Source organism: Macaca fascicularis, chromosome 7 (assembly GCF_037993035.2).
Source record: "Macaca fascicularis isolate 582-1 chromosome 7, T2T-MFA8v1.1".
NCBI classification, from domain to species: domain Eukaryota; kingdom Metazoa; phylum Chordata; class Mammalia; order Primates; family Cercopithecidae; genus Macaca; species Macaca fascicularis.
In genome coordinates, this window is record NC_088381.1 from 55,958,926 (window position 1) to 55,986,829 (window position 27,904).

Sequence of the window (27,904 nt, forward strand, 5' to 3'; positions counted from 1 at the left end):
AAACATGAGTCACAGCAGGCTGCAATTCTGTCCGTTTTATTTTTGCATAGGAAAAACAGCTAGTGAGACAAGATTCAAACAGTCTCTGAATCATCCGTCAGTGATGATGATCATGTTAAGATTCAGAAGTGTAGTACATGATACTCTTTCTTAACAATTTGTCTGAAGCAATGTTTCTCAACCAGGGGCAGTTTTGCTCCTAAGGGGACATTTAACAATGGAGACATTCTTGGTTATTGTAACTGGTGAAGAAGCAGGGTATGTCATTGGTATCTAGTAAGTTGAGCCCAGGGTACTGCTAAAGATCCTACAATGCATAGGATACCCCCACTCTGTCCCAACACATACTTATCCAGCCCAAAATGTCCATAGTGCTAAGGCTGAGAAACCCTGTTCTAAAGGTTCATGCTATGGTCGGAATGTGTCCTCCCCAAATTCATATGTTGAAACCTAATCCCAGTGTGATTGTCTTAGAAGGAGGGGGCCTTGGAGAGGTGATTAGGCCATGGGGGCTCTGCTCTCATGAATGGGGTCAGTGCCCTTATAAAATAGACCCCACAGAGGTAGCTAGTCCCTTCAGTCATGTGAGGAAACAGCTAGAAGGCACCGTTTGAGGAAGAGGACCCTCACCAGACACCAGATTTGCTGGTGCCTTGACCTTGGACCTCCTTCAAAACTGAGAAATAAATTTCTGTTGTTTATAATCCACCCAGTTTATGGTGTACTAAAACAGTTTATTAACAATGAATAACTAGGCATGATTTCTCATGGTATAATTTAGAATTATGCAAGAGAATTAGTTGAAGCTCTCTGAAATGGAGGCACAGCCCTTTAGACCCAATAAAGAATGAGAAATGCATGGTGAGAAATGGGTAACAGTAGGAGATTGCTGAATTAGTATAAACCTGCAAAGAGATTATGGGCTAAATAAGAAAAACCACTGGGAGATCTGCAGTGATACTGAACTGAATGACTTTTCATATTTCTCAACAGCATTTTTCTATCCAGTTTTGTCTTGAAACATTTTTACACGTATATTCCATAGCACAGCACACTACTTATCACATAGAAGAATCACATTTTGACATCTCTTTACCATGCCAAAAAGGCTAGTTAAATGTTCATTTATCCATAATAAATATTCTACTTTTTTTCGCATGATTCTTTTTTTGACAAAAACCAAGATAACTGGAAAATAAGCAAACCTCGAAATGCCAAACACAAAGCTGGTAGCTTGATAACAGAAAGTACGTTCCTACTAAGCAGCAGCCTCCTCCTGCCCTGACACAAGGAAGTCTCCCAGGCAGGCACACAGCTTGGTGCTTATGCATCTTCCCTGGCCATCAGGGGTTGCAGAAACAATCCTGCCGTCCCTAGAATGCACACCAGGGTGAAAACCCACAGAAAAATACGATCAATCACCATGGCAACATACTTCCAATCATCTTGAATCTGCAAAACAAAATGATAAAAGAGGAAAAAAACATGGAGGGAAAGGCAAAATTAATACATTTTCAATACTGAAGATTTAATAAATACATTGCAGTAGAAGCCATTTTGTCTCTAATATGCAAGAAGCCCTTTTTTCCCCCTAATTGATGTAGTCTGAGGAAATCTACCATTCTCAAGTTTCTCTTGATGCAGGAGAGAAACAGGTGTAAAAGACTTGTCATGTTAGATCTGTTTCAAATCAGAAGTTTCCTAATATATGCATAACCTAGTTTTTCTAAATTGAATTCCAATTTTATAAAGTTAGTGAAACCAGTTTGGACTTCCACGGAAGGATTCTGGGCCTTGGTTAGAATGCCTAATATAGTCCAACATCATCTACAAGTGCTTCAAAGTACTCCTTATCCAGTTTTAGATATAAATTTCTGGCTGGGTGCAGTGGCTCACACCTGTAATCCCAGCACTTTGGGAGGCTGAGACCACTTGAGATCATGGTGAAACCCCGTCTCTACAAAAAAATAAAAAAAATGGCCAGGATTGGTGGTGCATGCCTGTAATCCCAGCTACTTGGGAGGCAGAGGCATGAGAATTTCTTGAACCCAGGAGGCGGAGGTTGTAGTGAGCCAAGATTGCACCACTGCACTCCAGCCTGGGTAACAGAGCGAGACCCTGTCTCAAAAACAAAATAAATTTCCTTTTAACATCTGTTCCAAAAATGAGAACACACATCAGGGCAAGTCCATCCTCATCACCCTTTCCCTCCCCACTGCCCTCTCCACGATGCCCAGCTGATCAAAAGTCATTTTTAGTGTAAGGCCAAAGTATCATGGAATACTGTGCAGTTGGAGAGCAGGTTGAACATCAGAAATAATTGCTGACAATAAAGTAAAAGATGGGAGAAAAAGCAAGACCAAGTGTATATCATACAGCTTCAATTTGGGCTTGAAATAGGAAGGAAAATTGTAGGGTAATTATACTCCTAGACAATTCAGAAAGCAAAGAAGCCATAATTGAATTGAGAGAGAGAACCCATGAATCAGCTGATTTTAAAGCAATAATCAAAATAAAGAGGCAGCATGTAATTTATTAATTTAAGTATACTGAAATGGCACTGGGAGACGAAGATTTTACATCACCATTGTGAGCTTGAGTAAATGTGTCCTCTTGGTGACACTACTGTCATAGGTAAAATTAGAATTATGATGCCATATTTGCCATAAGGTACTTTATTTGAATTCCTAAGACTGGTTTGTGTGTGCTTCAGATACACCTTGAGATGTGAGATTCCTACCCACCCCCTACCAGCCACGTCCTAAGGCTCTAGGAGGCCAGAGGGGTGGAAAAGCAGAGACTTGGAGACAAACTGATTAGAATCCCAGCTCTGCTCCTTTCGAGCTGTGAGAATCTGGGTAAATTCCATGACCGCTCTTAGCCTCATTTTCCTCATCTGTAAAATGGGGATAAGAACAGTACCTCCCTCAGAAGGTTGTTTCAGAAGAGTCCTTAATGAATAGAGCCTAGTGATACTAATGTTGATTTATAAAATGACTCTTACTTAAGCCTCATGAAGAAAGATGACACTTGGGTCTTACACATGAATATAAACAGTGGTGCAAAAAGAGCTGGCTGGACAGAAATTTTTTATCTTTTTTTTTTTTGAGATGGGGTCTTGCTTTGTTGCCCAGGCTGGAGTGCAGGGGTACGATGATGGCTCACTGCAGCCTCGACTTCCTGGGCTCAAGTAATCTGCACTCAGCTTCCCAAGTAGCTGGAACTACAGGTGTGTGTCACTACACACAGGTGACTTTTTTGTTTTTTGAGACGCCCAGGCTTTTGTCGCCCAGGCTGGAGTGCAATGGCATGACCTCGGCTCACTACAACCTCTGCCTCCCAGGTTCAAGTGACTCTCCTGCCTCAGCCTCCTGAGTAGCTGGGATTACAGGTGCCCACCACCATGCCCAGCTAATTTTTGTACTTTTAGTAGAGATGGGGTTTCATGTTGGCCAGGCTGGTCTCAAACTCCCAACTTCAGGTGATCCACCTGCCCCGGCCTCCCAAAGTGCTGGGATTGCAGGTGTGAGCCACCTGCAATTTTTTTTTTTTTTTGAGATGGAGTCTCACCCTGTCACCTAGGCTGCAGTGCAGTGGCACGATCGTGGCTCACTGCAACCTCTGCTTCCTAGGTTCAAGCAAGTCTCGTGCCTCAGCCTCCGACGAGTAGCTGAGATTACAGGCTCATGCCACCACCCCCAGGCTAATTTACTGTATTTTTAGTAGAGATGGAGTTTCACCATGTTAGCCAGGCTGGTCTTGAACTCCCAACCTCAGGTGATCTACCCGCCTCGGCCTCCCAAAGTGCTGGGATTACAGGTGTGAGTCACTGCACCTGGCCTGATTTTTAATTTTTTTGTAGAGACAGAGTTTCCCTGCGTGGCCCAGGATGGTTTTGAACTCCTGGGCTCAAGTGATCCTCCTTCCTTAGCCTCCCAAAGTGTTGGATTACAGGCATGAGTCACTGTGCTGGACTTATATCTAACTCCTAAAGTCTTTAAAGCACTTGATATTGGCTATTTTCTGATGAGTCACAGATAGATGAGTGTTAGGCAAAATGGTGAACTAGCCCAAACTGACAGCTGGCCCAGAAGCAAGAGAAGACTACTTTAAAGGCCCAGAAACTGGGAAGGTGTGGCCGGGGACTGGGGATGGCAGCCCTGGGCAGGCGGAGGGGCTTGGTGGAGGGGAGGGCTAGGGAGAGTTCTTTGTTCTCTCGCCTCTTTGCCTCTTTAGCCTGCCACTCCCAGCCCAGAGATGCAGGTTCAGGGGGTCCCTTCGCAAGTCCAGCAGAGCCTGGCTGAAGGGAAGTGCAGAGAACTGAGCTGCCCATTGACTGGTAGAACCCGAGGCTTTCCTCCTTCCCCTTGTAGCCCCCGGATTTGTTTCTCTTCTTATTGGCCTGCCTTCTCAAGAATGTTTATGGATAAATGTTGTTCTAAGGGCTCAAAAGGCCAGGTGTGGTGGATCACACCTTTAATCCTAGCACTTTGGGAGGCCAAGGCAGGAGAAATGCTTTAGTCCAGGAGCTCAAGACCAGCCTGGGCAACACAGTGAGACCCCTGCCTCTTCAAATTTAAAAAAAAAATTAGCATTTGGGAGGCTGAGGTTAGAAGATTGCTTGAGCTTAAGATTTAGAGGCTACAGTGAGCTACGATAGCTCCACTACACTCCAAAGTGGATGACAGAGCAAGACCTCAAAACAAAAACAAAAACAAAAACAAAAAAACAAGAAGGCTAAAAATTTTATTGCAGCCTCACTTTTATTTATTTATTTATTTTGGTAGAGATAGGTTTTCCCCATGTTGCTCAGGCTGGTCTTGAACTCCTGGGCTCAAGTGATCTACCCATCTCAGCCTCCCAAAGTGCTAGGATTACAGGCATGAGCCACGGTGCCCATCCTCTTTTATTTTATTATTTATTATCTTTTAAGACATGAGGTCTCATTATATTGCCCAGGCTGGTCTCTAGCTCCTGGCCTCAAGCAATCTTCCTGCTTTGGCCTTGCAAAGTGCTGGGATTACAGGTGTGAGCCACTGTGCCTGGCCATTGCCTCACTTCAGAGAGAGTAGCTGGATACAAAACTCTTCAGCTAAGACTGAAGTTCCACACATCAAGGACCAAACAGCTTCAGTCCAGCAGGAGGTACTTGGAGGAGATCAGGGTCAGGCAGATAATAAGACATTCTTTGAGGGACAAGGTCATCTGGAGGGGATGACCTTGAAAGGTGATCTAGCAGAGTTTGTGGCTGTGTGGACCCTCAACATTCTGAAAGCCTGGATTTCAGCCCCTTCCCAAACACAATTCAGAAAGGATGACTGACACCCCCAGGAAAAGTGAGTTTACAGGCCCCAAATATACCAACTCAATTATTTGAAAGAAAATTCATAGATTTCAAATAAACATGAGATAAGGGACCATTGGAAACTAAGGAACCTGCAGTTTTACAGAAGAACCAAGTGGAAATAACAGGTGTGAGAAACAGAAAAGTTACAAATCAAGAACTCAGGGGATGGGGTAACTGGCAGGATAGATGCCACTCAGGAAAGAAGCAGAGAGGTGGGAGGAGAGACTGTGGAAAGCTCCTGGGAGCAGCCAGAAGTAATGACGAGATGGGAAGCGTACAGCATAAGAGATGGGGAGGCTGGACGCCGACATGTCGCTGCAACAGGAGCTCAGGAAAAGAGAAAAGGAAGGGGTGGGAAGGAGTCTTTACAGAAATCAGAAGCTGGAATCTCTCAGAATTAAAGACAGCAACTTCAGAATGAACTGGCTCATAACCAGTGCCAAGCAGAGTAGGAGAGACCCTACCCAGACACATTCTCTACAAATTCTAATAGCTCCTAGGCAGAATCCAGTATTCACAAAGGACCAACACTCAGACTCACTTAAAACTTTTTTTTTTGAGACAGAGTCTTGGTCTTGTCACTTGGGAGTGCAATGGCACAATCTTGGCTCGCTGCAACCTCCACCTCCTGGATTCAAGTGATTCTCCTGCCTCAGCCTCCCGAGTAGCTGGGATTATAGGTGCCCGCCATCATGCCCAGCTAAATTTTTTATTTTTAGTTGAGATGAGGTTTCACCATGTTGGCCAGGCAGGTCTCGAACTCCTGATCTTAGGTGATTGGCCTCCCAAAGTGCTGGGATTACAGGCATGAGCCACCGCGCCCGATCCACTTAAAACTTTTCAAAAGTGACACAGGTGAAAAAGACCGTGGAGCAATATTTAAGTATTATGGAAGAGAATTTCAACCCTAGCTGAAGTATCCAACCTTAGCTGAAGAGTTTTGTAGCCAGCTAAACTCCCTCTTTAAAGTGAGGCTATAATAAATTTTTTAGCCTGCCAGGCCCCAGAAGGTTTACCCTTAAACACTCTTGAGAAGGCATGCCTGTAAGAGAAGGAATTGGCTGGGCATGGTGGCTCACACCTGTAATCTCAGCACTTTGGAAGTCTGAGGCAGGAGGATCACTTGATCACAGGAGTTCAAGACCAGCCTGAGCAATATAGTGAGATCCCATCTCTACAAAAAATTAAAAAATTAGCCAGACATGGTGGCATCCACCTGTAGTCCCAGCCACGTGGAAGGCTGAGGTGGGAGGATCACTTGAACCCAGGAGGTTGAGGCTGTAGTGAGCCGTGATCGTGCCACTGTACTCCAATGTGGGAGACAGAGCAAGACACCGTTTCAAAGAATTTTTTTTTTTTTAAAGAAGAGAAATAAATCCAGGGGGACACCATGCAATGTATGTGAAGGATAAGTAAACTTGGCAAAGTTCATTGTAGACTAAAAAAAGGAATGGCAAAAATGAAAATGTACATTCATAAAAATCCAGAACTAGGAATAACTGGGGTGGCTAAAGGCAGTTCCCTTTATTCTATGGGAAGGTAAGAGGGGAAGGAGAGTGGATGGGTGTAAGATACAGATATTGAGACATATAAGAGACTGATCGAGATGGAAAGGGAACTGGGGGATGGGTTTAAATCAGTTAGGAATAGCTACAGGAGAATAAATATAAAACACACGTGGGCCGGGCGCGGTGGCTCACGCCTGTAATCCCAGCACTTTGGGAGGCCGAGGCGGGCGGATCACGAGGTCGGGAGATTGAGACCATCCTGGCTAACATGGTGAAACCCCTTCTCTACTAAAAATACAAAAAATTAGCCGGGCGTGGTGGCGGCGCCTGTAATCCCAGCTACTGGGAGGCTGAGGCAGGAGAATGGCGTGAACCCGGGAGGCGGAGCTTGCAGTGAGCCGAGATCACTCCACTGCACTCCAGCCTGGGCGACAGAGCGAGACTCCGTCTCAAAAAAAAAAAAAAAAAAAACACGTGGCACATTACCTGTTCGATATCAAAAAAAGAGTAAATAGAAAATATGACATAACAAATGTAATCCTGATAAAGCAGTAATTACAACACATGCAAATTAATAAACAATTGATCAAAGGCCAGGCTCCAACTGGAATGAATGAAATTATATCTATACCTATATCTTTCTCTACCAAATAGAAAAAAAAAGTCTCAGAATTATCAGCTCAAAATATCATAGCTGGGTTGCTCACGTCCATAATCCCAACACTTTGGTAGGCCGAGGAGGGCGATCACTTGAGGTCAGGAGTTTGAGACCAGCCTGGCCAACATGGTGAAACCCTGTCTCTACTACAAATACAAAAAGTATCCAGGCATGGTGGCTTGTGTCTGTGGTCCCAGCTACTCAGGAGGCTGAGGCAGGAGAATCGCTTAAGCCCAGGAGGTGGAGATAGCAGTGAATAGAGATCATGCCACTGCAACCTGGCCTGGGGGACAGAGTGAGACTCTGTCTCAAAAAAAACAGAATCCTGGCTGGGATCGGTGGCCCCTCTAAGATCTAGAAAGCAACTCCTACAGTATGCCAATCACTGAGGGATCAGCCATCAAAACAACTGTCAACAAAGAGTGCTTCCATGCTACCACAAACCAGCTCCCTAACTAGTTTTCTAATTTGATAATCCAATCCTAGTCCTAACTCTAAAATTAGAGTATTATTGCTAATTAAATTCCTTACTAATAAGACCAAGTACGAGCCTATGGGGATGACCAATGTGAACTTTTTTTTTTTTTTTTTTTTCAGAGGTAGCTGAGGTTTTATTTTTTTTGGGGAAAAAAAAAGCAATTGAATTGTTTTGTAGCTGGAGGCATGGGCAAGAGGGGTGCCTAGGCAGTGAACTCCCCTGAGGGTGGGCTGAGGGCTGGGGGAAGCCTCAGGTGGGTCTTCCGTTCCCTGTGCCCCCCTGCACATGGGCCTCCCTCCCAGGCTCTGGGGCAGCCACAGGAAGGGCAGGCTGGGAGGGGCTGCTGTGGCTGTTCACTTCGCAGGGTGTCAGAGGACTTGGACACCAGCTTCCCATGGTCTTGATCTTCTTCACAAGAAGAAGTTGACCGTGACAGCACTGATGCCTCCCATACCGCTGGTCCCGCCACAGCCTCCGCCCAGGCCACCCCAGAAACTGCTGCTGCCCACGGGAAAAACTCGAAGAGCTGATGTGGGCACTGGGCCCACTTGTGTAGGAGCGGCTGCTGAAGGCCTGGGGGGCAGAGGTGGACACCTTGTAGGACGTCTGGGTCACCCTGATGGACATGGTGGAGGCAGGCAGGCTGAACCAGGCGGAGATTCAAGAAGGAGCAGAGAAGCTGCTTCTTGGTGTGAACAATTTTTTAAAAAAGAACAGCCAGGGAAGGCTGGACACTTCCCCTACCTTAGGAGCCTGTGAATGTGTCCAGGGATCAGCATTCACAGGCTCACAGCACCCTCAGGAGACGGCTCTGGGAAAACAGCCTAGGCTTCAGTCTAGGCTCCTTAGAACCAAGGACAGTTAAAACCAGCCAAGCTGGAGCCAGAGATGTAGGAAATTAAAATATCTCTGAAAAATTCTGTGTAAATAGCAGAGTGTCAGTCACTCAGGGAAAGAAGGAATCCTTCAGACAGCTCGACTTTCTCCTCCGAGCACTGAGTTGGCACCTTTACTCTAACACTCGCTACTTTCTCATAGACAATCTGGTGGCCTGCTGGCCAGATTTCTGCCTTCTCTGAAAAAAACAGGAAGATCTAGCAATAATGGGCTCACAAGCCCATGTGGAGACATGACCAGAGGTGAGCAGTGGCTGCCTCTTAAGACGGACCATGTGTCACTAGTTTGCCACAGACCCCACCACTCCCTATTGTTGCATTCAGGCCATTTCACCAATCTACCTGCCTTGTATTTAAGTTTGTGACCTCCCTTTTAATTACAAGTTTTTTATATGTCTGTCTCCATGCCTTAGGCCCTTCTAAAACTCTAACACCTTGTATGGTATCTAATAAATAAGTTTTAGAATAAAAGTAATTTCTAATAGCCTGACAAAAGCTAGAGTATAGGTACTTAGATCTCGACCTTTAGTAAAGAAATAATTATTTTTAAAGTGGGTAAAGAAGATGTCTGCAAAAGTTATCAGTATCAGACAAATAGATTTTCACTGATCATTTACTTTTTTTTTTTTTTTGAGATGGAGTCTCGCTCTGTCGCCCAGGCTGGAGTGCAGTGGCCGGATCTCAGCTCACTGCAAGCTCCGCCTCCCGGGTTTACACCATTCTCCTGCCTCAGCCTCCCGAGTCACTGGGACTACAGGTGCCCGCCACCTCGCCCGGCTAGTTTTTTGTATTTTTTTAGTAGAGACGGGGTTTCACCGTGTTAGCCAGGATGGTCTCGATCTCCTGACCTCGTGATCTGCCCGTCTCGGCCTCCCAAAGTGCTGGGATTACAGGCTTGAGCCACCGCGCCCGGACTTTTTTTTTTTTTTTTGATATGGAGTTTTGCTCTTGTTGCCCAGACTGGAGTGCAATGGCGCTCAATCTTGGCTCACTGCAACCTCTGCCTCCTGGGTTCAAGTGATTCTCCTGCCTCAGCCTCCCAAGTAGCTGGGATTATAGGCATGCGCCACTATGCCCAGCTAATTTTGTATTTTTAGTAAAGATGGGGGTTTCTCCGTGTTGGTCAGGCTGGTCTCCAACTCCCGACCTCAGGTGATCCACCCGCCTCGGCCTCCCAAAGTGCTGGGATTACAGGCGTGAGCCACTGCACCCGGCCCTGTTCATTTGTTCACTTCTAATTACTCATGGTGTCCAACAACTGCTTCAATTGAATTTAAAGGAGTGCCTGACTCTTCCGCTAAATTACTGGGATCAGCTGAAGGTTTTGCACCATTATGGTCAGAAGACATACTCATAGTTGCTCAGATGGGTGGGGGTGAGGGGATGAGGGCAGCTGTGGCTGTCTCCCTCCTGTCCCATCCACTTTGGTATGCCACTCACAGCTGAATAAAAGAGGCTCCAGACATACCTTATCAATATTAATTGCCTACAGTGGGTCAAGAGATGAAGTTATCTGGTAATTACCTCTTTGCTGATAAACAACTTAAGGCAGATCCACTTAATTTTAAAGCAGAACTTCTCATAAAGTCATTAAGTGTGGTCCTGGTAACCTTGGTGGTATACAGTCATGGAATGACCAGGCACATGACATTTATTTACACTAAGTCTTTCCTATTCTTATTACTTGACATAAGTTCTCAGTTCTTAAGTTCAAGCATTAGATTTTTGGAGAAAACAGAACTAAGTTCACTCAATTAAAAAAATGGGCTGGGCATGGTGGCTCATGTCTGTAATAACCCCAGCACTTTGGGAGGCCGAGGTGAGTGGATCATCTGAGGTAACGAGTTTGAGACCAGCCTGACCAACATAGTGAAACCCCGCCTCTGCTAAAAATACGAAATTGGCTAGGTGTGGTGGCATATGCCTGTAACCCCAGCTACTTGGGAGGCTGAGGCAGGCGAATCACTTGAACCAAGGAGGCAGAGGTTGCAGTGAACTGAGATCACACCATTGCATTCCAGCCTGGGCAACAAGAGTGAAACTCCATCTAAAATAATAATAATAATAATAATAATCATAATACAAATTAAAAAATGGGCAAGAACTGGGTGTGGTAGCACCTGTAGTCCCAGCATGCAACTTGGGAGGCTGATGCAGGAGAATCGTTTGAGCCTGGGAGTTTTGAGACCAGCTAGGGCAACATAGCAACGCCCCATCTCAAAAAAATGGGCAAAAGAATGTGAATAGATACTTCACTAAAGAAGATATCCAAATGACCAATAAGTATATGACAAAGAGCCCTAATAATTACTCAATGAGAAAATGCTAATTAAATCCGCAGTAAAATGCCACATCACACACGTTAGTGAGGGTGTGAAGCAAATGGAACGCTGAAACATCGCTAGGGAAGTGTCAAATGATTCCATCACTCTGGAAACCTTACAGTATGCACTGAAGTTCAAGACATCTCTCCAATGATCCAGCAATTCCACCGCTAGGTATACATCCAGGAGAAATAAGTGCATACGTTCACCAAAAGACATAAATATTTGTAGCAGTTTTATTCATAGTAGCCTCAAATTGGAAATAACCAAATGTCCAACAAATGTAAAACAAACAGAAGGCAGTATTATAGTCATATTATGGAATATTACACACTAATAAGAAAGAAACAGCAACAAAGATAAACCTCAAAGACATTATGTTGAATGAAAGGAGTCAGATATGGGAGAGTTTATACTATGTGATTCCATTTATATGAAACTCAAGAATAGGTAAAACTGGCCGGGCATGGTGGCTAACACCTGTAATCCCAGCACTTTGGGAGGCCAAGGCAGGTGGATCACCTGAGGTCGGGAGTTCGAGACAAGTCTGGCCAACATGGCGAAATCCCGTCTCTACTAAAATACAAAAAATTAGCCAGGCATGGTAGCAGGCAGGCAGGCACCTGTAGTCCCAGCCACTCTGGAGGCTGAGGCATGTGAATCACTTGAACCTGGGAAGCAGAGGTTGCTTGCAGTGAGCAGAGATTGTACCACTGCACTTTAGCCTGGGTGACAGAGCAAGACTCCATCTCAAAAAAAACAAAAAAAACAAAAAAAAAAAAGGTAAAATGAATCAATTATCAAATAAATCAGTATAATGGTTATTTTTAAAAAATTAATTAATTAATTTAAGAAAGGACTTCACTCTGTCACCCAGGCTGGAGTGCAGTGGCATGATCATGGCTCATTGCAGCCTAGACGTCCTGGGCTCCAGTGATCCTCTCACCTCAGCCTCCTGAGTAGCTAGGACAACAGGCACATGCCACCATGCCTGGCTAATTTTTGTATTTCTGTTAGAGACAGGGTTTCGCTATGTTTCCCAGGCTGGTCTCAAACTCCTGATCTCAAGCCATCCACCTGCCTCAGCTGCCTAAAGTGCTAGGATTACAGGTGAGAGCCACTGCGCCTAAGCCAGGATGGTGGGTATCAAGCAGGGAAGGAGACACTGACTGGCAAAGGCATTGGGGAATTTTTGGGGCACTGGGAGTGTTCTATATCTTTACCTGGATCTTGGTTACATGGTTCTATACATGATGTAAACATTCATTGACATGTACATTGAAGAGGTGTGCACTTTACTCTACATAAATTCTTCCTCAATGAGAACACATATATAATTAGAAAGTAAAAATAAAGGCCAGGTGCAGTGGCTCACACCTGTAGTCCCAGCATTTTGGGAGACTGAGGTGAGCAGATAGTTTGAGTCGAGGAGTCTGAAACCAGCCTGGACAACATGACAAAACTCCATTGCTACAAAAAAATGTCAAAAATTGCCTGGCGCAGTGGCTCACACCTGTAATCCCAGCACTTTGGGAGGCTGAGGCGGGCGGATCACAAGGTCAGGAGATCGGGACCATCCTGGCTAACACGGTGAAACCCCATCTCTACTAAAAATACAAAAAATTAGCCAGGTGTGGTGGCAGGCACCTATAGTCCCAGCTGCTGGGGAGGCTGAGGCAGAAGAATGGCATGAACCTGGGAGGCAGAGCTTGCAGTGAGCCGAGATTGCACCACCGAACTCCAGCCCAGGTGACAGAGCGAGACTCCGTCTCAAAAAAAAAAAAAAAAGTAAAAAAGTAGGGCATGATGGCAGGGCACCTGCAGTTCAAGCTACTCAGGAAACTGAGATGGGAGAATCGCGTGAGCCAGGAGGCAGAAGTTGCAGTGAGCCCAGATTGAGCCACTGTACTCCAGCCTGGGTGACAGAGCAGGACCCTGTCTCAAAAAAATAATTAAAAATAAAGTAAAAATAAAAATACAACCTCAGTTAACCAATACCAACTGGAGATCATCTGGCCCCATGCCCTTTTCCAGCCTACATCCTAATCTACTCTATTGGCATCAAGTGTTTTCATGGTCCAGCCTGCTGGCAGCCTGGTGGCTAGCTTCTGGGTACCACATACTACATGCTTGATCATCCCATTTTACAGACGAGAAAACATGCTCCAAGAGGTGAGGTAACATACCCTAGGACATATAACTGGTCTTAACACAGGCCACTGACTCCAGAGTGTAATTTCTTAACCCCTACCCTATGCCTTGCCCCACGAGGAATCCGTAAATGTTTGTTGAATGAATGAATGATCAATATAATAAGAGCCATATCCTTACCTCTTTGGCTTCATTTTGTGCTTTCATATTTTCAGCAATATACTTGACACTTTGGATGGCTTCTTTGATTTCTGGTGACAAAGCAGAGAGGGAGAGCACAGCATCAACAGATTCAGAACTAGAGCTTCTTGTGAGGTTAGCACTGAAATTGGAGATTTTTATCCTGCGGTGGTGGCAGTAACCACACATCCTGTCCTGGCAGGGGTAGCCCTCCTTGCAGCCTTTGGACTCTGCACGGCTGAAGCAATTCAGATTTGAGAGCTCGGCACCAGAGAGGGGCCTTGGCTTCTGAGCGTTGTCCTCGTTGCTTGTTGGCCTGGTCATGAACATGACCCTGGGGAGCAGGTTCAAGAATACGGTCTTCACCCATGAGGGCATTGTGTGTGTAGTCGGGGTTCTGTAGTGCACGTTGAGCACGAAGACAGTGATGACGATGGACAGGGTTACGAAAATCATGGTGAACAGGAGGTACTCTCCAATCAGGGGGATGACTAGCGAGGTGGAAGGGATGGTCTCAGTGATCACCAGGAGAAACACTGTCAGGGAAAGGAGGACGGAAATGCACAGGGTCACCTTCTCACCGCAGTCGGAGGGCAGGTAGAAGACGAGCACAGTGAGGAAGGAGATGAGCAGGCAGGGGATGATGAGGTTGATGGTGTAGAACAAGGGCAGGCGCCGGATGTACAGCGAGTATGTGATGTCGGGGTAGATCTCCTCGCAGCAGTTGTACTTGATGTCATGTTTGTAGCCCGGGGCTTTGATGATGGCCCACTCGCCGCTCTCCCAGTAGTCCTTGAGGTTCATGGAGGAGCCGATCAGAACCAGATCGATTTTCGCCTTGTCGTAGGACCAGGAACCGAACTTCATGGTGCAGTTTTGGTAATCAAACGGGAAGTAGGTAACGTCAATTTTGCAGGAGCTCTTAAAGATGGCAGGAGGCATCCAAGTCACCTCCCCAGTGTACTTGAGTAAGGCTTTGGTCTTGTCATCCACCTGGAAATCCCCAACAGCACTGCAAAGACAGATGGGGGGCACAGTAACACATGGTCATTAACACTGGGTCATATAGTGGTCATCTCGACCAGCTTCTCACAGTAATGATTTGGAAGGCAGCGGAAGATGAGAGCTGAAAGTGCCATAAAGTCACCCGATTCCCAGCCCCATTTACCAACGGGGATACTGAGGCCCAAGATCCCTCCCCAACAACAATCTGAGATGTTGAACACCCCTCAGGGCATGCCACCAGTTCATCCCACAACACAGGTCCCAAACTGATAGACTCCCAAATGCCTAGATTGTTCCCCCTTTAATTAAAGAAATGGGAGGAAGGTCATCCTCCTGGAGCCAGGTGCTGAAGCAGCCTTTGGGATTATTTGCCACCCAGGGTCCCTGAGGCTTGGCCCTCTCAGTCTGCACTGGGAGCTGGAAGGGGCCGCAGGGACCACACAGGGCAGTCTACCCCCATTAAACAGAACCTCATCAGATGGGTTTATTTCCAAACCCGATCTCTGGATCCTGATTCGACCATTCCCTGTACCCTCCTCACCCCCATTCTTCCCAGTACTGTTGTATAATAATCATGTTTTTGCTTCCTTGTCTTTTGAATTCAGCATAACAGATTTCTTCACTTTCTGTGTCTCTGTCTGTCCCCATTTTCTCCCCATGTTTCTTCTCCCTTCCTTTTCACTATGTACATCCTGACTTCATTTTCACACAGAAATATGGTTTTCTTTTCTTTTGTTTTTGAGCAGGCTAGCATGCAGTAGCTCACTACAATCTCTGTCTCCCAGGGTTCAAGTGAGTCTCCTGCCCCAGCCTCCTGAGTAGCTGGAATTACAGGCATGTGCCACAACACCTGGCTACTTTTTGTATTTTTAGTAGGGATGGAGTTTTGCCATGTTGGCTGGGCTGGTCTCAAACTCCTGACCTCAAGGGATCCACCCACCTCGGCCTCCCAAAGTGCTGAGAATACAGGCTTCAGCCACTGCCTGGCCTTAGAAACGTACATTTTTCTAGGAATAGTCTTGTTGGTTTGTTTGACAGAAAATCAGCTGATGATCCCTGTTGAGTCTTGCATTGGGCATTCCGTCCATGAAGGCCAGATGGTCCATCTGAGAGCAAGGCCGGTTGCTTCCACAATGGCCCTGCCCAGGAAGGTTCTTAAAAATTCCTCAGATCCGCCCTGTTAAGTTTCTTAGCCTTGTGAAGGCATTTACATCCTTCAAAGGGAGCAACCGCCACACTCCTTTGCCTTGTAAACAAAGAGCTGAAAAACCTAAACATCTAGCGATATCTTTGTGCTGCTGTAACTGGATGAGAACCTGTGAAAACAGAAGGGGAATGTTCTGGTGCGTGTCCTTCTTCCTTGCTAGTTTCTCCTGGGTCTTGGCTGAGGAGGATAATCATTACCCATGAAGGTTAAATGCCAAAGCCACTACCTGTCTTTCCTCTGGTTGGCTGGTTTGCCCCCAAAGGTGCCCTGCTGAGTTTATACATTCTTTGCCCCACTTCACTCCCACCATGCCCTTAATTCCCTACAAGAGTATTCCTGCCTCTGGCTGCAGCAAAAAGGGAGAGGTAGGAGGGTGGGGGTGGAGGTGAATATCCACACAGTCTCCAAGCGGACTCAGCCCATGTTCAGCACTGAGGGGCCCTGGAGAGGGCTGGGCTAAGCAGAAGGTTGAAAAGACCCTTGGGAAGGAGAGGCCTCCTGAACCAATTCCTCGCAGAATCCTGGAGCAACAAAATGTCAGAGCAGCAAGGGAGCTTCAGAGCCCAAGGTCTGGACCAGGGGTTGGCAAGCTGCGGTCCTATTTCTGTAAATAAAATCTGGGGGGAATAGTGCCACTGCCTTTTGTGGTCTATTATCTGTGGCTACTTTTGAGTTCCAAGGGCAGAGATGAATAGCTGTGACCGTGACTGTACGTACGACCCACAACGCCTAAAATATTTATTCTCTGGCCCTTTAGAGAAAACATTCGCTAGCCCCTGCTCTAGTCCAAAGGCTTCATTTTGCTGACGAGAAAACTGAGGGTCAAAGGACAGGAATGATTTGCCGGAGACCCCAGAGAGTTTATGGTAGAGGTTAGCTGAGCTGGGCTGATGGCTCATTTCTGGGGATCCTGGTCACTGCTGCTGCTGCCCACGGCACCCCTGGGGTGTATCTGCCCAGATCAGAAGGACTGTGTGCTGCCTGGGGCAGCGTCAACAGTTATATCTCTGCTAGGAGGAGACACAACATGCAGACCCAGCTGGAGACTGGGGTCTGGCACAGCACCAGCCTCATAAAGGGCACTCAGTAAATATTTGTTCACCTAACGAATGACCAAAAAATAAAGGAAAGCTGGGCGCGGTGGCTCACGCCTGTGATCCCAATACTTTGGGAGGCTGAGGTGGGCGGATCACCTGAGGTCAGGAGTTTTGAGACCAGCCTGGTCAACATGATGAAACCCCGTCTTTACTGAAAATACGAAAATTAGCTGGGTGTGGTGGCGCACACCTGTAATTCCAGCTACTAGAGAGGCTGAGGTAGGAGAATTGCTTGAACCCAGGAGGTGGAAGTTGCAGTGAGCTGAGATGGCACCACTGCACTCCAGCCTGGATGACAGAGTGAGATTCTGTCTCAATCAATCAATCAATCAATAAACATCACACCCAGAGATGGCTGGCAGCAAGGGACAGCAGAGGTGGGAGGGGTCTGAGCAACGTACTGCCAAACCATGTGAGGCAATTAAAAAAGAAAAGGTAGTATGGGTGCAAATGATCAGCCAAGGTAGCACTATCATACAGATATTTTAGAACAGAAGTGGGGTGGGGTGGTGAGGGCTATGAGAACGATCATGATGGCATGGGTTTTTAAAATCTCTCTAAATTTCTTCAGAAAAATAGGGCAACTAGGATGACAGAAAAATAACAAACCTTCTGATCACATCGTCAACAAAGTTAGGTTACGCAGCACCTCAGGATATGAGAGTGTGGGGTCAGACCACCACCACCAGCAGGACCTGTGGGACCCCCATGCGATTAGCTGCTGGGTAGAGGCAGCCAGGGGAAAAGAAAGATGGGTTCTCATGTCCTAAGATCCTAAAAGTGCCAGACACAGAAATCTCCAAGAAGTGGCTGCCCCTCAAAAGACGAGGACGCCACTCTGCGCTGAATCCTCGGCAAGAGGAACAATGGGGCAGAGAGGGCTCCACAGGTTCCGATTTGTGGGTAAGAACAACAACAAAAACCCCACGGGAACCCACTTGGGGTCTGCAGAGGTCAGTCGGCTGGCGTGGGCTCCCGAGGATGTCAGAAATGCCTCCCCAAACCTCCCTGCCAGAAGGACAGAGAACCACTCAGAGAAAAAGCAGCTTATGGTAGGATCCAAACTCAATGGGGTAAAAAGTGGGGTTGAGAAGAGAAAGAAGGTTCAGAAACTGAAGTCAGCATCCAGAGACAGCAGCTCATGGAGGTGCCATGACTGTGGCATGTGGTGTGGTGTCATGACATGTCATGGCTGTGGTGTCATGACTGTGGAGACTGTGGAGGTGTCCATGCAGAGAGACAAGTGTTACCTCAAGGTAACTACCTGTCTTCTCCTATTCCCTCCAGCAACTTGCCCTAAAAGTACAGCAAGGACATCTATTTATTTTTATTTTATTTTATTTTTTTTTGAGACGGAGTCTCGCTCTGTCGCCCAGGCTGGAGTGTAGTGGCTGGATCTCAGCTCACTGCAAGCTCCGCCTCCCGGGTTCACGCCATTCTCCTGCCTCAGCCTCCCGAGTAGCTGGGACTACAGGCGCCTGCCACCTCGCCCGGCTAGTTTTTTGTATTTTTTAGTAGAGACGGGGTTTCACCGTGTTAGCCAGGATGGTCTCGATCTCCTGACCTCGTGATCCGCCCGTCTCGGCCTCCCAAAGTGCTGGGATTACAGGCTTGAGCCACCGCGCCCAGCCAAGGACATCTATTTAAACAAGAGCAACAGAGCCTTATGAAAACATACTGTAAGAAAAACACAAACTGGGTGCAGCAGCTCATGCCTATAATCCCAGCACTTTGGGAGGATGAGGCAGGCGGATCACCTGAGGTCAGCAGTTTGAGACCAGCCTGGCCAACATGGTGAAACCCCGTCTCTACCGAAAATACAAAAAAAAAATTTTAGCTGGGCGTGGTGGCAGGCGCCTGTAGTCCCAGCTACTTGGGAGGCTGAGGCAGAAGAATTGCTTGAATCCGGGAGGCAGAATTTGCAGTGAGCCAAGATCATGCCATTACACTCTGGCCTAGGTGACAAGAGCAAAAAAACGATGTCTCAAAAAAAGAAAAAAAAAAGAAAGAAAGAAAGGAAAATACAAAAACAAGTAACTGAATTAACACACATGCAGATTAACGGCAACTACAAAAACAGAGTCACCAACCAGATGAAGCTGATGATAATCTGATATTACAAATTAAGTGAAAAGAAACTAAGAAATTTTTAGAAACTGTGAAACAACAACAGAAATCAGAAAAGACAAGGGATAATTTGGTTAAACAGAATGTATAAAGAATTAGTAGATAATTTAGGAAAGAATTAGGAAAAAGAAAAAAATCATTCTAGAAATAAAACCAGAAGAGGCCGGGCGCAGTGGCTCATGCCTGTAATCCCAGCACTTTGGGAGACTGAGGCGTGCGGATCACGAGGTCAAGAGATTGAGATCAACCTGGCTAACATGGTGAAACCCCATCTCTATTAAAAATATAAAAAACATTAGCCAGGCGTGGTGGTGGGTGCCTGTAGTCCCAGCTACTTGAGAGGCTGAGGCAGGAGAACGGCGTGAACCTGGGAGGCAGAGCTTGCAGTGAGCTGAGATTGTGCCACTGCACTCCAGTCTGGGCGACAGAGTGAGACTCGATCTCAAGGAAAAAAAAAAATATATATATATATATATATATATATATATATATATGTGTGTGTGTGTGTGTGTGTGTGTGTGTATTTAAATTTCACTTAATTTTGTGTGTGTGTGTATATATATATAAATACAAATATATACACATACACACATATACACACACACACACACACGAATTAGCCGGATGTGGTGGCAGGCGCCTCTAGTCCCAGCTACTTGGGAGGCTGACACAGGGGAATGGTGTGAACCTGGGAGGTGGAGCTTGCAGTGAGCCGAGATCGTGCCACTGCACTCCAGCCTGGGTGACAGAGCTCGACTCTGTCTCAAAAAAAATAAATAAGTAAAACCAGATGAAACATAAGAACAAGCAGGCCAGGCATGGTGGCTCACACCTGTAACCCTAGCACTCTGGGAGGCTGAGGTGGGCAGATTACTTGAAGTCAGGAGTTTGAGACCAGCCTGGCCAACATGGTGAAACCCTGTCTCTACTAAAAATATAAAATATTAGCTGGGCATGGTGGCACACACCTGTAATCCCAGCTACTCAGGAGGCTGAGGCAGGAGAATAGCTGGAACCCAGGAGGCAGAGATTACAGTGAGCCGAGGCACTCCAGCCTGGCCAACACAGCAAGACTCTGTCTCAAAAAAAAAAAAAAAAAAAAAAGATTTTCATGGAAGGTAAAAAGGAGTCAATGATTTTACACCCAGCCAAGTTACCTAAAAGTATTCTCTAAAAAGGTTACAATGAATTATGAACTTGCCAGAACACAGAGTTACAGTGTCCATGAACACCTGGAGGATTCTATCAGGGAATGAACTTTAGAAAACAAAATATCATAGGAGAAATTTTGGTATATGAAAACACATGTTCCTACTGTGTTAAAAAATGAAGAGAAATCCTTAACAGAGGGTCAATCCTGAGCAATTGAAATTCTAACTAGGAGAAGAGAGAGAAAATGAGTTGGGTGATTTTTTCTAAATGTTATTTTCAGCTTCAGATTTCAAGGAAATTCCTTATGATATTTGCTCCTCTCCACATCCAATTTGAAACATTTTGCTACGCTTCTCATTATTGCTAAAATCATACATCCTATAGTACTCCAGCTGTTCACTCAAGATTGCCAGCAAGAAAATGGTTATAAAACCCAAAACATAAAGATTAAACTTTCTGCTCATTTTCTGAATTCTAGCTTAGCAAAAATTCTCTACACCCTGCCCAGTTCCCTTAAGAGCATTTGAACTATGTGATTCCTATGACAACTCACAGTGAACAACAAAAAAAACCTGCAAGCCTGTTAAGTTTATACTATGTCCCAGTTCTTTGATGACCAGTTTACAAATACAAATTACATAGAAGAGGCCGGGCGCGGTGGCTCAAGCCTGTAATCCCAGCACTTTGGGAGGCCGAGACGGGCGGATCACGAGGTCAGGAGATCGAGACCATCCTGGCTAACATGGTGAAACCCCGTCTCTACTAAAAAATACAAAAAACTAGCCGGGCGAGGTGGCGGGCGCGTGTAGTCCCAGCTACTCGGGAGGCTGAGGCAGGAGAATGGTCTAAACCTGGGAGGCGGAGCTTGCAGTGAGCTGAGATCCGGCCACTGCACCCCAGCCTGGGCGACAGAGCAAGACTCTGTCTCAAAAAAAAAAAAAAAAAAAAAAACCAAAAAAACAAATTACATAGAAGAAACATTTATAAGTGCTATGTTTCCTTGGGAAAATAGTAAATAAAACATGGACTGTCTTCGGAGTGAGTCAAGACCCCCTTTTGTTTTTGCCAGAGTCCAGAAAGTGTGATTCGGTATAAAACCTAGCTTCTCTAGTTCTGACACTAACTGTAAAATCAACACTACTACTAAGAAAACATTATTTTGTACTAATACGGCATAAAAACCTAGACATATTTTTAGCGTTAAAATCAGAATAGACTAATTCTATATCAAGTGTTTTGCTGAAAATTGTTTAAATGTAAATGTAAAATGTTTAAATGTTAAAACATTTTAACTCCAAAGCACAGGTACAAAAATGACATTCTTCAATACCTACAGAACTAACGAGCATACTGTAAAATACCAACTAAAATTTATGTCAGTCAAATGAAAGAGCTTAAATGTGAAAAGTATTAGTTTTGAGTGGACTTAGAGAAAAGAGAGGGGTTTTGGAGGTGCCATGATGAGCAGGACCAGTCTGGCAGAGGAAGAACCTTTACAAGAGAGAAAGAGGAGAGGCCTCCCAAAATTGGCGGGAAGATGTGCATTCTGGATCCAGAGGAGACTGGAAGTAGCCCATTGTGAAGGACCGGCTCAAGAGCAGCTTCTTTGGAAGGCAGGAGCCAGGGAAGTCTTTTTAGTCCTAGACTCACCCTTCTCAACTATGATCTGGATGTAGCCACCCAGACGGGCTGGGAGCACGGGGCCCAGAAAGCTCATGCTACTCTGTACATGGGAACCTCACTTCACATACTTGGGGAAGCATCAATCCTTTCTCCAAGGCCCAGACCTTTTCCCAGTGGGAGGAGTTCTGAAGGGTACACAGTGTAGCAGGGTAGCTGTCTGACGGCAGGTTTGCTGCTGAGAGAGTAGAGTAGAGGTTTGGGGACACAGGCAGAGACAGGCTGGGGTGTCCAGCTCAGCCCCCGATCACAGCATCGGCCGCCTGCATCCACTGCCCACAGCGGCCCGAAAGCTACAGTGGATGGCTGAGGCCACCCCAGGCCCGGCTGTGCCACACATCCACTCTGGGCCTCAGTCCTTATCTGTGAAATGTCAGGGATGGGCCAGATCAGGGATCCCCAAAACAAGCTGGTCACACGAGTCCCTGGAACAGCTTTGTGAAAACACCCATTCCTAGGCCTACCCAGAGCCACTGACTCAGTGTTTCTGTGGCGCAGGACCTGGGGACAGGTATAGAGATTTTTTTGATAACGTAATACATATTAACTTTAGAAAAGACAGTGAAGAACAAAGAAGAAAATATTTTGAATGCAGGCACCTGTATTTTTTGTTTGTTTGTTTTGAGATGGAGTCTCACTGTCACCCAGGCTGGAGTGTAGTGGTGCGATCTTAGCTCACTGCAGCCTCCACCTCCCAGGTTCAAGTGATTCTCCTGCTTCAGCCTCTGGAATAACTGGGATTACAGGCACACGCCACCATGCCTGGCTAATTTTTTTTTTTTTTTTTGTATTTTTAGTAGAGATGAGGTTTTGATATGTTGGCCAGGCTGGTCTCGAACTCCTGGCCTCCAATGATCTGCCTGCCTCAGCCCCCTAAAGTGCTGGGATTATAGGCATGAGCCACCATGGCTGGCCAAGACCTGTATTTTTAAAAAGCTCATCGGGGCTGGGTACGGTGGCTCATGCCTGTAATCCTGGCACTTTGGGAGGCCAAGGCAGACAGATTGCTTGAGGTCAGGAGTTTAAGACACCAGCCTGGCCAACATGGCAAAAATCCATCTCTACTAAAAAATACAAAAATTAGCCAGGCGGGGCCCACCCAGCTATGATCTCTAACACTCTCATTCTCTCTCAAAGAAAAAGTGAGGAGGGACCATTTACTCCATTCCTGTCTGTTTGCACAGAGCTGCGAACAGATGCTACATTCCAGGCGCCCCCGGCATCTGAGCTTCCCCCTCCACACACAGGTTTGTCCTTGGCCCATGGATCTTTCCATCCTTATGTCCCACAGTCCAGCCAATGAGGTCACCTTGGCTGCCCATGACATACTCTCCTGCCTCCCCAGGCCCTCATCTGCTCCATGTCCTGAGATCCTGCACAATCTTCAGGACTCAATTCAAATGCCAATTCTTCCCCGAAGCTTTCCTCCACCCACCCATGCCTGTTTTGAAGCCATTCAGCAAACTGTTGCTATCCATGGCTTTCCAACATCTCTGGTCCCTGGTATACTATCAGGGAATGAACTTTAGAAAACAAAATATCATAGGAGAAATTTTGGTATATGAAAACACATGTTCCTACTGTGTTAAAAAATGAAGAGAAATCCTTAACAGAGGGTCAATCCTGAGCAACTGAAATTCTAACTAGGAGAAGAGAGAGAAAATGAGTTGGATGATTTGGATCCAATCATCCATGGATGATTCAGCGGTTGCTGAATATGTACCTGTGGAATAAACAAATGAATGAAGCCCTCTTGGAAAAGGCCAAGTTTTAAGCACAGTGGGCCAAAAACCCAGAGCCCAGGCTGACAGCCCTGAGAGGGCATGGGCCCCCCAGCACCTTACTTGTTATACAGCACAATGTCTGGCTTCCAGATCTTCTGTGCAGGGACACGCATGAACTCTGTCCCACCATAGTCAGAGGGGTTCCACTTCAGCTTGTAGTCATTCCAGATCTCGGGGAAGGAAGCAGAGAGGGAGAAGGAGACAGTAAAAGAATCAGCCTGGTTTTACTTCTCTTGGCACCACCCATCTTGGTGAGTCCTCACCCCTGCTGCATGTGACGGAGCCACATCCATGCCATGATCACATAGTCCAACTTCTCCTGTGGGTGCAGTGGGGAGAGAGCACAGGGCTGGATCTGCAGGCCGCCTCCTGGCACTAGGGAAGCCACTGCCCACATGACCGTGAGCAAGCCCAGCCCCTCATCAACCAAACAGGGTCTACTGGTGCTTTCTCTGGTCACTTCTAGTGCCAGGCGGAGCCTCCTGGACTTCTTGCACCATGTCCAGGTCCATGTGCCTGCTGTTTACAGCCCCTGAATGGTTCTCCAGGGGTGTTTTCCAATACAGACTCTCTTTCATCCCAAGGTTAAGCAAGGCTGGCCTCTGAAAGGTTCTGGGGGAAGAAGCCATGACCCCCGCAGGGCCCAGGAAGTGTCTGGGAGGTCTGAGTCCTGAGCACCAGAGGAGAGAGGGGTGAGGCTGCGGCCACAGAGGGAACGTGTGCATCAAGTACTGGGTGGGGCACTGTGCCCATCTGGCTTTCCAGCCTCCTGGGGATGACGGCTCTATGTGCTGAGTGCTCAGCTGGCAAGGCTGGCAGAAGGGTCACCAGCAGGCCAATGGGCCATTATGTCTCCTGGCAAGTCTGGACAAAGCCTCCCTGGGGAGGACATGTGGAAGCCAATTTCTTGGCCTCAATGTGAACAGAAAAATCTACTCCCATGCTACCAACAACAGCAGCATCTGATTCTGACTTAAGAATGAGTTTCTGGGCTAGGTGCAGTGGCTCATGCCTGTAACCCCAGCACTTTGGGAGGCCGAGGTGGGTGGATTGCTTGAGCTCAGGCATTTGAGACCAGCCTGGGCAACATGGTGAAACCCTGTCTCTATAAAAAATACAAAAATTAGCCGGACGTGGTGGTGCATGCCTGTGGTCCCAGCTACTTGGGAGGCTGAGGCAGGAGAATTGCTTGAACCCTGCTGGTGGAGACTGCAGTGAGCTGAGATTGCACCACAGCACTCCAGCCCGGGTGACACAGCGAGATCCTGTCTGGAAAAAAAAAATTGAGTTTTTAGCAAGGAGAGAAGGAGGTGTCTCAGGCACCACCCTAGGGTTTGGGGGCAGGGCTTCAATCTCAGGTTCATACTGTTCTGTTGTTTGAACATGGAGAATGTCTTTCACCAGGCTGAAACCTGTCCAACTGGGACTTGAGGGGTTGGGCCCTACAGTCCTTCCAGGAGGACTGTTGGGCAGTGCATGTGACCTCAAGCCTTAGAAGAGATAGATCTGCCAGTCAGTCCAGTCTGGGTTCTACAGAAGTAAATAAAGCCTGGTCGTTGGGCCCTTCTTGGTTCACCTGAAGCAAATAAAGAAGTCACCACCAGGGGGCAGCAGTGCCTAGGGTCTGGTCACTTACTTGCTTGAGCCACAGGTTGGTCTCCATGATCTGGTTTACTTCATCCTAGAAAGAGGGATTAAAGTAGACAGGAGAATTACATAAACAAGGCTCACTCTGGGAAAGGCTCCTTCAGAAGCTCGGGTCCCCATAGCCACGGCTCGTGGCTTCAGCACTCACCACCTTCACCAGCTGAGACATGGACACCTCGAAATGGATGATGACTGGGTCGGACACATTGGCCACAGGCCGGATGATCTCATTGTAATCTTCAAACAGCCGCTCAAATAGACGGTGCTCCGCCTCTGAGGCCCTGGCCACTGGGGGAAGCAGCCCTGTCAGTCCCCAGGAAATCATTACTTAACCTCCCCCACCCAGCCCACCAGAAACATCACCCATCTACAGCGTCCCCTCCACCTGTGGAGGGATTCTGTGGAACCCTAGACTTTCAGGCTAGTCTTATCCAGTGGGTTACAGAATGGGAAACTGAGGCCCAAGAGGAGCAGGATTCTACCAGGCCACACACATTCAGTGAGAAGCACAGTGGTTGCAAGCCTGGGTTCTGGAGTTGGACAGATCTGGTGCAAATCCTGACAAATCACTTGTGAGCTGTGTGAGCTTAGGCAAGTGGCTTAACCTCTCTGAACCTCAGGGTCTTTACCAGTCAAAATGAGGATTATAAACGTATCCACCTCAAAGGGTTGTTGTGAAGGAAGTGCACAGCTTGGTGCTGTGCTAAGAGCTCAAGAACTATTCACAATCCTTTCCTGGGTTGTTACTGCAAGGCAGGGGTGTGGTGCAAATGCTGTCTGCCTAGATACAGCCACTTGCTGCTTCCACTATGGAAAGATGGCCAGTCCACCCCCAGGGGCAGGGCCACCCACGGTCACCCAGGCCCAGGTCTTCTGCCTCCCAGCCTCTGGGAGAACGCAACCCAGGTCTGGGCCTCTCCTGCATTGCACCCTGTAGGGGTTTGGCCACCGACCCTCTTAGAAGCCAGGGCACTATGTGGCTCCCGTGATCTCGTGTGACCCCCAGCTCTTGTTGATGCCGTCTTCACATCCTGATCAAAGACTCTGACCTCTCTGCAACCCTTAGGCACCCCTCTTTGTTCCTAAGCCACACCCCAGTACAGGTGAGGCATACGGGGGTCAGCTGTCTTCTGATTCCCACGTACAGATCCGGGGGCAGCTTGGGGAGGCGGGAGGGGAATCCTCTGGGAAGTTGAATCCAACTTCGTCAGGTCTTGAAATGGGATTTTTCCAGCTCCCCCCTCCCCTTCCCCAGAATGAAAGGAGGGTCCCAGGCAGGAGGTCGGTTGAGAGTGTATGGCCGTTCTGAATAGTAGAGGCCTCGGCACCGAGGGCAGAAAGCTCTCTGAGCGCACAATCGCACAACAGACCGCCCGCCCGGGCCCGCCGGGAATTCCCTGCAGCCCTGCCGGGTCCCGACCCTCGCTATCCACCAGCCCTCCCAGGCACCCAAGAGCCTCCCAGCGGCGGGCCAGGGCCGGCTTCCCCCAGCAGGCTCCTCTGGAGAGCGGGAGGAAGACGGGAGGCACTCTCCCGGTGGAAGGTCCCACAGCGAGGCGGCCAGGAGCGCTAGGGGCTAGGACCGGAGGAGAGGCTGGCGCGCCGGCTCCAGCCCCAGTCCCGAAGCGACTCTCCTTTCCCCCAGGTGGCCTTGGCCGAGTCTTTAGCCACCTCTGGATACAGTTACCCTATCTATCCGTCAAATGAGGAGGTGGGCGGGGTGCAGACGGTGGAGCGGGTGGCTTGGGCGTGCCAGTTTGGGAGCCAGTGCGCGGGGCAGGGCGACGGGCAGCGCTGGGACGCGAATCCCCAACTCCTGCGCCCAAGACGAAGGACCCAGTCTCGACCTCCCCATTACCCCGCGCCTACCAGCGTCCGCACGGTGACTCCCAGGTTTGGTGGTGGCTAGGGGTAGGGGGCGAGCCGAAAGGGAAAAAGCCACCCCACCCAAGTCGCCGCCGGGCTGGAGCGAGTTTGCGCGGGTTCCGAGTCCACGGCTACCGCGCCAGCCTTCTCCCCTCGCCCGCGCGGTGCTCTCACCGGCAACCCCTCCGGATCCCGCGCTTCCTCTCGGGCGCCCGTTCCTCCGGAGCCCTAACGCCCGTGAGCGTACCTGGCAGCAGAGACAGCAGCAGCAGCAGCCGCGGCGGCGACAGCGGGCGACAGCCCATGGCTGGTGGCCGGGCTGGCCGCGGACCCGGACGGTCGGGAGAGGGCGCGGCGGGCGCAGCGACGGCCTCTGCCCGCGCGGCTCCAGCGCAGACCCCAGACCCGGAGCCCTACGGGCGGAGACGCACGGGGCTCCTCTCTGCTTCGCCGCCGCTGGGTTTCCGGCGCCCTCGGACCTGCGGGAGGACAGGAGTGCAGCTGCGCCAAGCGAGGGCGTGCGTGGGGCGGGGCTGGGCGTACGTGCAGTAGGGGAAGGGGCTCCGCGTCGGAGTCCCCAGCGCTGGGCGGGCTGCTTCTGCACCGGGCTGGGCGCTCTGGACGGCAGCACACAACCAGATCCGAACAGGTGCTGTCACCATCGCCAGGAAGGAGAGGGACCCAATCTCTGTCCCTGGCTTCCGGAGCGTGTGTAGCTCCCGCAGGGGGTTGGGACAACCGGGCTAGGTGGGCGCTGTAGGAGAGGCGCCAACACACTCAGAAAGGGGCTTCATGTA

At 48.1% G+C, this 27,904-nt stretch overlaps 1 protein-coding gene across 2 annotated transcripts; it reads right to left on the reverse strand.

Moving 5' to 3' along the window:
* Positions 1-20: 20 nt before the first annotated feature.
* Positions 21-27,590, reverse strand: CHRNA3 (cholinergic receptor nicotinic alpha 3 subunit). Of its 2 annotated transcripts, none has more exons than XM_005560213.4 (6): positions 27,355-27,590; positions 25,390-25,529; positions 25,231-25,275; positions 23,655-23,764; positions 13,543-14,554; positions 21-1,452 (listed from the first exon to the last, which is right to left on the reverse strand). In XM_005560213.4, exons 1-6 carry the CDS (start codon positions 27,410-27,412, stop codon positions 1,324-1,326), a joined length of 1,494 nt encoding a protein of 497 aa, XP_005560270.2. In that variant the 5' UTR covers positions 27,413-27,590; the 3' UTR covers positions 21-1,323. The 2 variants fall into 2 exon arrangements, with proteins under 2 accessions (XP_005560270.2, XP_073852594.1); XM_073996493.1 differs by having other exon boundaries at positions 23,655-23,913.
* Positions 27,591-27,904: the final 314 nt, after the last annotated feature.

Coding starts and splice junctions, on each gene's coding strand:
- CHRNA3 (XM_005560213.4), bottom strand. CDS start 27,412: ATGGGCTGTCGCCCGCTGTCGCCGCCGCGGCTGCTGCTGCTGCTGTCT. Junction 25,530..27,354: donor GCTGCTGTCTCTGCTGCCAG/GTACGCTCACGG, acceptor TGCTTCCCCCAG/TGGCCAGGGCCTCAGAGGCG. Junction 1,453..13,542: donor CACAAAATGAAGCCAAAGAG/GTAAGGATATGG, acceptor TTTGTTTTGCAG/ATTCAAGATGATTGGAAGTA.